The sequence below is a fragment of the Artibeus jamaicensis genome, unplaced genomic scaffold, assembly GCF_021234435.1.
Source record: "Artibeus jamaicensis isolate MK-2021 breed Jamaican fruit bat unplaced genomic scaffold, CSHL_Jam_final contig_525, whole genome shotgun sequence".
NCBI classification, from domain to species: domain Eukaryota; kingdom Metazoa; phylum Chordata; class Mammalia; order Chiroptera; family Phyllostomidae; genus Artibeus; species Artibeus jamaicensis.
This window is the reverse complement of record NW_026521874.1, coordinates 17,835,030-17,848,718: the sequence shown is the minus strand read 5'-3', so window position 1 is coordinate 17,848,718 and position 13,689 is coordinate 17,835,030. Positions and strand designations below refer to the sequence as shown.

General features: G+C 45.3%; 1 pseudogene and 1 gene segment (V, D, J or C); both read right to left on the bottom strand.

Moving 5' to 3' along the window:
• Nucleotides 1-978: 978 nt before the first annotated feature.
• On the bottom strand, nt 979-1,545 carry LOC119064898 (immunoglobulin lambda variable 5-39-like). The segment is given in 2 exon segments: nt 979-1,346; nt 1,455-1,545. Coding segments are annotated over 2 exon segments (399 nt in total).
• Nucleotides 1,546-6,561: 5,016 nt separating this feature from the next.
• On the bottom strand, nt 6,562-7,164 carry LOC119064921 (immunoglobulin lambda variable 6-57-like; annotated as a pseudogene).
• Between the last annotated feature and the right edge of the window lie 6,525 nt (nt 7,165-13,689).

Here is a 13,689-nt window from a genome sequence, read left to right as displayed (position 1 = left end):
GTGAGAGGAGAGGGGGACAGTCGATACCTGTGGGCTCAGGAGAACCCACTGACACTCATGAGGTCACCAGTCATGGAGGGTGTCCAAGGGCCCAGTGTTCAGGGTCAGGCTGAAGGTTCTGGGGCCGTGGACACGTTGAAGAGCTAATAAAAGATTGTCACTTATGACATTCATTTGTGGGTGACAGTGACTGTCTGGGTCATCATTTGGACTTGCAGACACAGTACTGTGAGATAATAGAGAAAAATATACCAGTCTCAGCCTCCCGAATTTGACATTCCCTGGGTGACAGGTGTTCCTTTTGTTCTAAAGTTGTGACTCTGGGTGAGGACTGATCATGAAAGAGACAGAGGCAAGATTTGAAGCCTGGAATTTTCAGACATGCCACCATTTCCTTGAGGAGGGAGAGGCGGTCAGCTGGAGTCAAAAATTTAATTGAAACCAAGTTAGGGACTGTGGGAGCCTTCAAGTTAAAGGGAAGAATTCATGTGACACCAGAGACATCCTGCTTGTGACTGTCACCTGAAGCTCCGGCAGTTCTGGTGGGAATTGAGCCTTCACTGTGGACTTCACACTGTCTCCAGGCAGTCGTCTGACAGCTGAGTTGTGTAGTGGGACATCCAGCTGGTGTCACAGGAAATTGCTTGTTGTGAAGAAAAATTGCCCACAGTTGGTGACCAGATGTGTCAGAAGGATTCTGTGTGAGTGCAAAACAAGACACAGCAGTAAGATAAACCTCAAATTTCTACTTAAAAATACTTATTTTGTTAAAATTTACTCCAGACACTGTGGGGAAGGTCAGTCAGGCTTTGTCACCCCTCAGCGTGAGTGACCCGGGGACGCCCTGTGCTCTCACTCATGACTGTGCTGCTCCTTCCCTTCCATGGACATTCTCACTACACAGGAGCCCACCTTACAGAGGCCTCCACAGAAGCTTCAGTGACACTCAGAGCCATGACCTCTGGGCCCAGGGGTTTCTGTCTCACTTCCTCTTCATCTGAGCCACTGTGAGTAACTGAAGCTGCTTCCACTGCTATGCCATGTAGCACAGTAATAGTCGGCCTCGTCCTCAGGCTGCAGCCCAGAGATGAGCAGGAGCCCTGCATTGGTCGAGGTGTCTTTAGATCCAGAGAAGCGGCTGGGGACACCAGAGCCCTGGTGCTTCTCTGAGTCTGATTTATACCGCAGCAGATACCGGGGAGGGCTCCCTGGCTTCTGCTGGAACCAGTTTATGTAGTAGCCACCAACACTGAAGCCACTGCTGAGGGTGCAGGTGAGTCTGGCTGTGGCTCCAGGAGATGCAGAGAGGGAGGGCGGCTGAGTCAGCACAGGCTGGGACAGGGAACCTGCAGAAACACAGACACTAGGCAGGGTTGGGCATGGGCCAGCATAATTTTACTTTGAACAAGACAAGACAAATCTCAGTTAGCAGACTCTTCAAGGCCTTTCCCTACCTGTGCAGTGAGAGAGGAGCACGAGGAGGAGAGGGGTCCAGGCCATGGTGCACACAGCCCCTGAGCCCACAGAGGGCTGGGCTGCCCAGGTCTCTTTTCTCCACACCCTCTGCCAGGGGAGGGGCTGTTCATGCAAATGTGTGTCCCTCCAGCCCCTCCCTGAGCCCTGGTGCTGGAGCTCAGCTCACACCACAGACAGAGAAGGATGTAGGTTAGCTTCACTCCTTGAGAGAATTGTGCAGGGAATCACTTCCTGAGACATCACAGAGGGACCTTCGCTGGGGATATTATCAGGCCCCAGAGGACACAGCTGCTCAATCCCCATCAGTGTGCGCAGTTTCCAACCACCATGCCCAAGTTGCTATTAGTGAATGGTCCCTAAAAAGCAGCCTAGTAGGCACCAAGGGCTGTCCCACTGCGCCCCCTGCTGGCGGTAATCCACACTTCTCTATGGCCCAAGGTTCAGGAGTCCAGCTGGTTTCTGCAGCTCAGCAGGTCACTGAGTCTGTTCACACATCCAGGGTCTGGTTCACACACCCAAGGTCTGGTTCCCAGACACTGTGACTCTGAGATACTGTACTAGTTACTGTAGCATCTCACTCCCAGGGGTCCCCTTCTGGGGAGGCACAAACATGCACTTATATGACTAATTAATTTGTTTCACCTCTAGTGAGGATGCCCAAAAGAAAATGCAAAGTAACCTGCATGTCCAGTGTCACAGACCAGGGACCATTCATCTGGTCTGAAGGGCTCGCATAGGCTTTTCAGAGAAATTTCCAGGAACACACTCAGAGTCACATGCAGAGGAGCAACTCAGCAATCATTTTAAGTCATGTGATGCATGTATGGTTTTCATAGATCTGATTTGATTCAATGATTGGTAAAGAGAATGGTTTTAAAGGGTTCACATTTAACAGCGAAAGTGTAGTATGCTAATTCAGTTTAGGAATTCGGTTTTATTTTTAATTTACTTTTACTCTTTATTCTTCGTGTTCTCATACTTGTGTAGTATATTTCTTGTTAAGGTTTTGTCTTAGGTCACCTAGCATTTGTTTTTATTTTAAACAAAACTTTCCTTCTTAACTTTCTTACTCATTGTCTCATTTTAGCAGCAAGACAACAGTCAGGTGAGATGCGTTTGCAGACGTGCTGAGTGTCTGGGCAGTTGGAGGCAGAGACCAGCACGTCCCTCTCTGCCCGGATCCACCTCTGCTGTACCTGTACCCACCGCCCCAAGACCCACACATGTCTAGACTCACAGGGACTCCTAGTCAGTGGCTCACCAGGATCACCTGCTCACCTGGGGCGCTGTGTCCTCAAGACACTTGAGGGGTCTTTCTCATGAAGCTCAGACAGGTCACCCCCAGCTCACAACCCTCAGGGACTCCCCATTGCTGTTTGCACAGAACCCCAACTCCTCAGCTCCCCTCAGGAGGCTTCACGTTTGGCCCCATCTCCTCCGCACCCACCACACAGCCCTTCCACATGCTCTCGGGCCTCCGGACTTTCCCACTTCCCTGTGACTTCAGATCCCTGACTCCTGTCCCTTCATGGTGCTCAGGGTGTCTCCTCCCCTGTCCTTCAGAAGGAAATAGGCTTAAACTTGAATCATGGTGACAGCACACATGTCAGCCATTCTGAGTGGCTGTCAGTAGTAGGGCACACAGATGTCATCACAGACAGAATTAGAGAACTGATATGACAATGTTGAAGTCACACAAACTATAGAGAAGAGTTCAAAGAACTGCTTACATTGATTTTACCTCCTCAACCCCCATCCATACGACTCCTCTTGTTTAATCCTCTCCCCCCTGTACCTCTCATTCTGCTCCCTCACTGACTACGAGAACACACCCACACATCACGTCCCTTGTCGGCACCTGTTGTGGCATAAATATGTATTTATGTGCCAAAACTCTTCCATAGGACAGCAACGGGTTCCAACTATTGTCACATAAATGCATGTGTGTAGAGATCTCTAGAATGGTCAGCTAACTGAATGCTGTGCTCAGTGAGAGGAGGAAGGAGGAACAGGGCCCCCTGTGTTTGAGGTTCAGGGATGACACATGTGAGCAGAAGGAAGTCCAGTCCAGCACACACGTCCTGGGATGATCATTTCACAGCTTCCTTCACCCACGTCACAAAGAAGAATCCTGTCTCATTCACACAGACGTTTCAAACCCACGGTGCTTCCTCCATGAGTTTCCCCTCTAGGGTTCTTTGTGAGACTTTGGGTTGAAAAGTTGAATATTAGGTTTAATGGATCACATGGTGGACTTTGAGCTGTGTGTTAGTCCCAGGGAACAACTGATGACCTTACAGACTGTTATTGAAGTGAAATGTGAGCAGACATTCAAACAACCACCGTGCCCTGGGCTGGTCATGTGCCCATGGGGATCCTCTTGTCTTCTGTCCTCAGTGTCTGCCCCTCCCCCACCCGCTGCCCCTGTCTGTGCTCCAGGACCCACCCGGACCTGACCCCAAGGTCACCAGACCCTGTCCTGTGTCCATTCATCTTTATGTCTCAGGCTTGAAAGTTACTCCGTAGGAGAGTAAAATTAAAAAGACATGAAATATTTTACATTCAATAAGTAAAATTTTAATATATTAACTGCACACACAATTGGCCAAAATTTATGTTTCGTTTTGGGTTTTTTGTGCGTATGTTTTATTTAATCTTTATTGTATTTTTTCCATTGCTATTTTGTCTCTTTATACCCTCCTTTCCCCATCTTTCACCACATTCTTCTCCATGCAAATGAGTCTTTTTCCTTTTTGCTCAATCTCTCCAGCCCGTAATCTACCACTCCCTCACTACCTGTCCTAGTGGGTCCTCCACACTGACTGACAGGAGTTTCTGCGTGACTTGGTCACAGGTTCTGACCTCATGTGAGTCTGTGTAACTCCTTTGTGTCACAGACAGGAACTTAGAGGCACAGAGAGACGGCCCATTATGTGTGTATTCATGCCAGTCAGCTAGTCTCCATCCAGCTGACGGGCGTGAACAGGACTCAAAGGCAAAGTCTGCCCAACAGCTGAGAACACCCTCATTTAACCCAGTGGGTCTTAGCCCAGGGTTATTGGGCCCCCTCAGGGCATGTTTGGAAATCTGGAGGTGGCATTGTGGGTCATAACTTAACAAGAGGGTGTCACTGTCATCTCTGTGCAGACTCCAAAGGAGACATCTGAGTGTCCCACATGCACAGAGCAGACCCTCCATGAGCACTGACCCACCCCCATTCCACAAAACCAAAGGCTCACACACCCTGCTCTGAACTAACTCACCCTCAGGAATTCAAGGAAATAGGCAACCAACCTCCCTGACATGGGGAAAGTTGGAAAGAAAATAGAGGGACTCAGAAACCTGCAATCTCTACACACACTTTCCAGCAGGAGACAGAAGAGGGCACCCTGCTTGCTGAGGACAGGCTGAGTGCAGACCCAGAAGGGGAAGCTCTGGGGGTTTGGGTCTCACTTCCCCCTCAGTCTGCAGCACTGTGTGATTACCACTGATATCATAAGACTGACAGTAGCAGCCGGCCTTGTCCTCAGGCTGCAGCCCCGAGATGGTCAGGGAGGCAGCACTGGAGGAGCTGTCAAATGCTATGAAGAGGTTCCTGTGTCAAGGAACAGAGGCCCCCAGCCACTCACCTTGTGACTCAGCCAAATTAGAAGTTGATGCACCAGCCCCAGCCAAGCCTTCATATGATGGTTGCGCTGGTCACAACCTTGACTGTACCTCATGAGCAGTCTGAAGCAGAAACACACTTCTAGGCAGTTTCCAATCTCCGGAGTCACAGAGATTGTGGAATCATCCATGTTATTTTAAATTTTGGAGACATTTCATGTGAAGAGATCAATGATGAATATATCAAGAGAGAGAAGTGACCAGCGCTAGTCATATGACCAACCTGAGTTCAGCAGGGTGGGAAGGTACGATGCATATAATACCCCCACAGACAGATGTGTTGGAGATTGCAAAGAGAGACAGAGGGTTAGATGTTTGTATTCTACAGGTAGGGGGAGACAGAGTTAAGATATGGTACATGGATTGTCAGAGTCAGCACCGTCCAGGAGGATTTCCTGCCATGGCAGAAACATGCTCCACTGCACTCTCAGATACGGCAGCCACGAGGCACGTGAAGCCATCAGGCAACCGAAGTGCAACTAATGTGAGTGAGAAATGGAATTTTCACTTTTACCTAATTTAAATGAACTTAAATGCAAATGTCCACATTCTGTTAGTAGAAACTGGACAGTAGAGATCCAAGGACCAGAATTTGAACAGAGCCAAAGAGAAGCAGAGCCAAAGTTGAGTTCAACCCTCTGGTGCCAGAAGAATATTGTTATACATTCGTCTCTGCTGCTGCTCTGGTCTGTGTCTCACACCCATCTTAAATGTCAACTGAGAGAGTACAGAACTTTGTCACGTCTTTCTTCATCTTTGAATCCCACATCTGAAAAATACTCCCTGAAGAATATGTGAAGAGGGAACTATTATATTTTGTGTGCTTTGTCTAATGGTTAAAAATATTAATTACACACCTAGTCTGGTCACAAGTCATACTCTGCACTCTGCTTGAGAAGAAATTCCAAGCAGAGAATTCCAAGCCTGTGATTGGTTCTCAGGCTCTGACGTCACCTGAGTCTGGGTAATTCCTTTGTCTCACAGATGGGAACTCAGAAGCACAGAGAGACAGCACATTAGTCTCTATCCAGCTGACTGGTATGAACAGGACTCAAAGGCAAAAACTGTCTAACAGCTAAGAATGTCTCCTTTTAACCCAGTGGGTCTCAACCTGGGGTAATTCTCTACCACAGGGGTTATGTGTAAATATCTGGAGGTGTTTTTGTGGATTGTGCATCACTGAATAGATTGCTACTGGCTTGTGATGTGTGGAGCCCAAAAGATGCTTCTGACAGTCCCAAATGCATTGACCAGCCCCCTCCACAAGCAGGGACCCTGGCCACATAGTCAGCAGTGTCCAGGCTCAGAAGCCCTGTCCTGAACTAAATCCCTTCTGTAAAGTGATTGCAAAAGGATTAGGAGATTGTCCATCAAGACATGGAAGGAAAATTTCTCCTTTTGCAAAGAAAACAGAGTAACTCATGAAAACTCAAACACCAGCACTGGAGCAGACGACAAGAAAGAAAGCCTCTCTGGCGTGTACAGGATGAATGCAGATCCAGGACAAGGAGGCTCTGAGAAGTTTTGGTCTCACTTCCCCATGGGCCTGAATCACTGTGCTCATAATAGCTTTCATAACCAGACAGACAGTGGTAGTCGGCCTCATCCTCAGGCTGCAGCCCTGAGATGGTCAGGTAGGCGGTGTTGGAGGACCTGTACACAGAGCCAGAAAACTGATCCAAAACCCCAGAGGGCCTTTTGTCATAATTATAGATCATAATTTTGGGCACACTGCCTGGGTGCTGTTGGTACCAGTACACATAGTGTCCCCAGTGCAGGAGATGGTGGCCTTCTGTCCCAGGGACCCTGAGACAGAGTGGGGCTGAGTCATTACAACCTCGGCCCAAGACCCTGCAAGGAGGAACAGTACAGAGATCAGTGAGGACAGGACAGACCCTGTTCCCATGGAGGAGGAAGAGGTCATAGTCCCAGGTGACAGACAGGTCCCCTCCCTGAATCCCCTTCAGGCCCCACCTGTGCAGTGGGGCACAGGTGGGCGAGGAGAAGTGGAGCCCAATCCATGGTGGAAAAACCCCAGACTCTGCTTCCTGAGCTCCACAGCCATGCCTGAACCCACCAACACTTCTAATATGTCCCTTAATCTTGAGGGTGGGAGGACTCCATGCAAATCTTCCATTTTCTGTAGCTGTGCAAGCCCCTCCTTCACATTTAGCCTTGGCTCTGCCTGAGAAAGAGACAGATTGAAGGAGGAAGGACGTTATTTACCCCTGTGAGCCCACAGAAGACCTGCAAGAGGCAGGAGAAACAGCTAAGAAACTTGGGAGCACAGAGCAGGTGCTTAAGCCACAGCGCCCCCTGGTGGATGAAGGACGCATGTCTAACCTTGGCCAGGTGATGGTGCTCAGAGTCCTGCCCTTCCCAATCCACACCCCTCACAATTCCAGCTACAAGTCCAGGGAGTTTCCACACAGCATCCTATGATGACACTGCATATCTCTCTAGGTGTACAAAGGGTTACTACTCTGGTCCAGACATTTAGAGTCTCTTTGTGTCATTGGAGGTGAGACATATCATAATGCGAATGGGCTCTGTTTGGAAGGAAATGGAGGCAAAGGCCCTACCTTCTCTAGCAGAGGCCACATGAGATGTTTCTGAGCCATTCACTGCAATGAAGCCCAACTGTTCAGGCAGGAAGAAGGAGGGACCCTCGGATCAGAACCAGATTTCACTATCAGAAGAGACCAGGGAGCAGAAAGACCCTGGGGAGTTGGTGGGGGTGGGGGGAAGATATGAAACAGGAGTCAATTATAGCCATAATCAACAAATGCCATGAAGATTTAAAATAAGATGTTATCATGGACCATCATCAGGACCAGATGAATTTGAAAGAGGTTTAGAAAGAACCCATATGGTTAGTGATCAATTGGATGTCTAGGTAGCATAGACAGAAGAGTCCATAGAAGTCTGAGGTTTTCTTATTTTTTGGACCAGTTGGGCATTACCACTTTTGTTTTTACATTGGACAGTTTAAGCCCAATGTGAGCCTCTTTGTTAAGGCAATTTTATGATTAGAAGCAGTGATTCTGAAATAGGATGAAATAAAATGGCATTTGGAGATTCTGTGACCACAATGATGCCCTATGAAAACACCTGTGACTTCCCTTGGTGGCACAGTCACAACCAGTGGCACCACAGCTGCAGTTTGTTGACAACACCCTGCGTCGAGATACGTGTTATTCTGCAGTGAAAGGTGAGTGAAAAGGTGGTACTTCCTCCCATCAATATGACACACACTGGCTTCCACCTATGCACTCCACACCTCTACCTTGGTAACAACACCTGATTTAATACTCACTATCTTAACCAAACTGTAACCGAAGTGTACAGTTTGGTAGTGTTAAGTACACTGACATTATTGTGCAACAGACCTCCAGAATTTTTCCATATTGAAACAGTGAAATTCATTACACATGAAACAACAACTCTCCATGGCCCTCTACCCCAGTCCCTGACAACTACCATTCCACTTTGTGTTTCTATGAATTTGATTGCTTGAAATACCTCATTTGAATGAAATCATACAGTATTTCTTTTTTATAATTAGTCTAAACCACATTATGTCCCAGTTGTTTTGTGTTGTTGCTGTTTTTGTTGCTCATGCTTTGGTGTCACATCCAAGATCATGGGTAAATATGATGTCATGATGGTTTTCCTGTAGAGCTTTTATAGTTTAAGTTCTTGCCGTTAGGCCTTTAATCCATTTCAATTAATTTTTAAATGATGTAAGAGTATAACTTCATTCTATTGCATGTGGATTTCCAATTTTCCCAACACCATTTGGTAAAAAGACTGTCCTTTCTCTCATTAAATGGTCGTGGCACGCTTGGTGAAGATCCTTTGACCATGTATGTGAGAGTTCATTCTTTTATAGTTGTCTATATGTCTGCCTTTATGTTAGTATCACACTGTTTTAGTTACTGGAGCACTGGAATGTGTTTGAAATCAGAAAGTATGAGATGTCCAACTTTTTCTTCTTTTGCAATATTTTCTTCAGGTGTCTTGTGATTTCATAAAAATTTAGGGTGGATTTTTCTGTTTCTGGAAAATAATGTCATTGGGATTTTTATAAAGGCTGCATTTAATCTTTAGATGCTTATTAATATCTTTAAATATTAAGTCTTTGATTCATCAACACAAGATGCTTATCCATTTACTTATATCTTCTTTGCTTTATTTCAGGACTATTTTGTAGTTTTCACTGTACAACTCTTTAAAAGTTCACACTCAATAAAAAAAAAGAAATACAGAGGACAAATGAAACCACACAAAACCCACACTCCTGGTAAAACAACAAGAAAATGTTCAAACCTCAAACAACATGTAAGTGAAACGCATAAATAAACAGATAAATAAATACACTACCTCCCGAATCTCAGCAGGCTCCCTCCCATTATTCCGTCATTACCATAGTCTAAGCACAAAGCAAGATCAGTCAAGAAATCTTTGTAGAGGATAGAAGAGGAAACTAGCAGCAAGAAAGTTTAACATTAATCTAAAATCACTGTGAGAAGTAGGAAACCCCTGAAACATGAAGACACAGAAAAAGAAAGCAGTTCAGAAGCCAGAGCGCTGACTTCAGTGAAGGATGTTGGAGTAAAGGACTGCTAGGAAAGGAAATGCCTTAAGGGAAACGATCATCGAAAGGAAGGCTGGAGCGCTCTGTGGGAACCATCTTGTGAAGGGAAAATCAAGCAAAGGGGAGAAATTTGGAGTTCAGCCCAGTCCAAGAAAATTAGAAAGGCAAGTGAGAAACAACCCATCTCCCCATCACAATAAAAGCAACAAGTTATGTGGTAGAGGCTAGAAAAATAGCAGATCTAGTTGGCACATCAAAATTCTTTTTAAATGACAAACTACAAGATGACTGATGAACTTACTCAATGAAAATGGATAATACATGGATGTGGGAAATATTGAAAGATGGAAAAATGTAAGCGATAACCTCTATTTTTTAAGAAAACTAGATGAAATGCATACTTTTCATGGAAAAAGCAAAACTGACCCTATTAAAGTTAAAAATATTTAAGCAGACCAATTTCCTCAGAAAAAAACATAGAGAATGTTCTCAGGCATGAGGCTCAGATAGTTTAACAGGCAACTTCTAACAAACCTTCAAAGATCAGATGATTCCACTTCCAGCCAAGATGGAGGTGTAGGTAGACACACTGTGCCTCCTCACACAACCAAAATAAGAATGACAACAATTTAGGAACAAAATAACAACCAGAACTGACAGAAAATCGAACTGTATGGAAGTCGGACAACCAAGGAGATAAAATAGACACATTCATTCAGACCAGTAGGCGCGGTGGACTCAGGCAGCTGGGTGGAGAGGGCTTGTGGCACAAAAAGTGGTGACACGGGGCACACAAGGCACCCTGGGTGCACAAGAGCACAGCAGCAGCTGGCAGACCCCAGGTGTGGGGTGGCAACAGGCAGACCCAGTGAGGAGGTGATTGTGAAGTGAGGCATTGCGCACAAGGTGGCTGGCTGCTCAGTCCCACATTTGTGCACGGATGAACCAGGCAAAATCGGGGAGAAACAAACCACGCAACTTAGAGTTCCAGCGCCGGAAATAAAGCCTCAAAACACTGAATGAAAACACCTGTAGGGGTTGAAGTGTGGGGAGAGACTCCCAGGCTCACAGGAGAGTTCACTAGAGAGATCCACAGGGTCCTAGAACATACACAAGCCCACCCACCCAGGAACCAGAACTAGAAAGACCCAGTTTGCTTGGGGAAAGTAGCGGAAGGGACTGAAATCCAACAGAGAGTGGAGCAAGTGCCATTGTTCCCTCTCGGACCCCACACCCACAACCCAGTGACAGGGATGCCCCACCCTGGTGAATACCTAAGGCTCCACCCCTCATATGTAACAGGCACAACGAGACCCCTCACCAAAAAAAACTGGCCCAAATGGAAGAACAGATCAAAGGTCCACAGCAAATATAGCTGAGCAACCAAGAGATAGCTAACCTATCAGATGCACAGTTCAAAACACTGGTGATCAGGATGCTCACAGAATTGGTTGATTTTGGTTCCAAATTAGATGAACAAATGAAGGCTACACTAAGTAAAATGAAGAAAAATACACGAAGAACCAATAGTGATGAGAAGAAAACTGGAACTCAAATCAATGGAGTGGACCAGAAGGAAGAAAGAAACAAACAAACAGAAAAGAATGAAGAAATGAGAATTTTAAAAAATGAGGAGACACTTAGAAACCTCCAGGACATCCTTAAACATTCCAACATCCAAATTATAGGGGTACGAGAAGGGGAAAAGAAAGAGCAACAAGTGGAAAACTTATCTGGCCAAATAATAAAGGAGAACTTCCCCAATCTGGCAAAGGAAATAGACTTCCAGGAAGCTCAGAGAGTCCCAGAGAAGGTGGACCCAAGGAGGAACACACCAAGGCACATCATAATTACATTATCCAAGATTAGAAGCATTACCCTAGAAGCAGCAAGAGATAAGAAGACAGTAAACTACAAAGGAGTTCCCATCAGACTGTCAGCTGATTTCTCAAAAGAGACCTTACAGGCAAGAAGGGGCTGGAAAGAAGTATTCCAAGTCATGAAAGGCAAGGACCTACATCCAAGATTTTGCTCTATTCAGCAAAGCTTTCATTTAGAATGGAAGGACAGATAAAGTGCTTCCCAGATAAGGTCAAATTCAAGGAGTTCATCATCACCAAGCCCTTATTATATGAAATGTTAAAGGGACTTATCTAAGAAAAAGAAGATAAAAAGCATGTAAAGTATAATGACAGCAAACTAACAGTTACTTAAAAGCAAAAGAAAACTAAGCAAACAACTAGAACAGGAATAGAATCACAGAAATGAAGATCACATGGAGGGTTAGCAACACGGGAATAGGAGGAGAGAGAAGGAAAAGGTACAGAGAATAAGTAGCATAGATGGTAGGTAGAAAATAGGGGGAGGGCAAGAATAGTATGGGAAATGTAGAAGATAAGAAACTTATGACACATGGACATGAGCTAAAGGTAGGGAATGTGGGTGGGAGAGGGTGTGCAGGGTGGAGGGGAATGAAGCAGGGGAAATGGAACAACTGTAATAGCATAATCAATAAAATATATTTTTTAAAAAATCAGATAATTCCAATTTGTTTGCTTCATAATTTTTTCAAAGTACTGAAATATAGAGGAAATTTTCTAGTTCTCATAGAAATCAGGAAGTAACACATACTTAAAAAAAACAAAGACCAAAAAGAGGCATTTTCAGATCAAGTCATTAAATATTTATATACAATTTCTAAATAAAAAATAAACAAAATCCAATACCAAAATAGTCATTTATAGACCATCACCAAGTGGTACTGTTATCAATATCAAGAAATATTTAAATATGCTACACCATATTAATAGATCAAAAGATAAAATATTATTGTCTCAACAGATTTTGAAAGAGTCATTCACTAAATTTAACAACTATTCCTAATGAAAACCAGTGAAGAAAATAGACAGGAACATTTATAATATGGTAATATACGTTCTTCCACACACATATATAGTTTGGTCCTAAAGTCAGCATCTCTGTTAATGAAGGGCATTCTCACTAAGACCAAGAAAAAGAAAAAATTACCATTCCCTCCATTATTACTCAGTACTGTTGTGTAATCACTACTAGACAATGCAGTCAAACAAGAGTAATCAACAGTCTGTTTTAAGCCTTGATGGGACCACACAAGTAGACATTGCCAACGACCTAAATGCCTTATATCTTCAGTGCTGGTGGCAGCAAAAATGTCCCCAGTGAGTTAGTATTGGTCACCAGTTGTGATAAAAGAGCAAATGTCTGGCCAAAGAATGCAGAGGGGAGGACTCGGCCCACCTCTCTGGGGCCACGATCACAGTACAAGCTCTGAGGCTATCATTTCAGGTGCAGCAATGCTCATTCTTCCTTCAGCCCAAAGTTCAGGGAACAACAATCCTCACGTTCACAATGCTTCTCGATGCACTATAAAGACCACATCACAATTACCCATGTTTCCAAGGCTTCCACTGCAGAAAGCAGTTATCTGACCAAGTGACCACTACAGTGAGACAGAGGCTTATGAGTCTGGCATCACAGCACACCTGGTCCTTGGGGGCCAGAGGAGAAAGGCAGGTGCTGTGTGCCCCTGGGGTTCTTCAGCTAAACCACTTGTGAATGCCCCATTTATAAAGGACTAAGGGGGGAAAGCTCAAGAACATGTTAGAGGTGCCCCAGAGCTCTGTCTTCAGAAGCTCCCATGTGAGGAGAAGGCCCACAAGCTGCGTCTCACCCCTTAAACAGACTCTCCCAGAATTCAGCTTACTCTAGCTCTATCTATCAGCTCTTCCCAGACCCAATTTGGACAAACACTCCTAGAAAAAAGGAGATGAGCCAAGTCTGAACAGACCCAGGAGCTCATGGGTTGATGGCAGTGAGGGTATTGTAGGTGGAGGACAGCCACAAATCAGTGAGGATACGGTTTGCCCAGATGGCCTAGAGCCAGCTGTGTTTCACCAGCTGTCTATCACAAG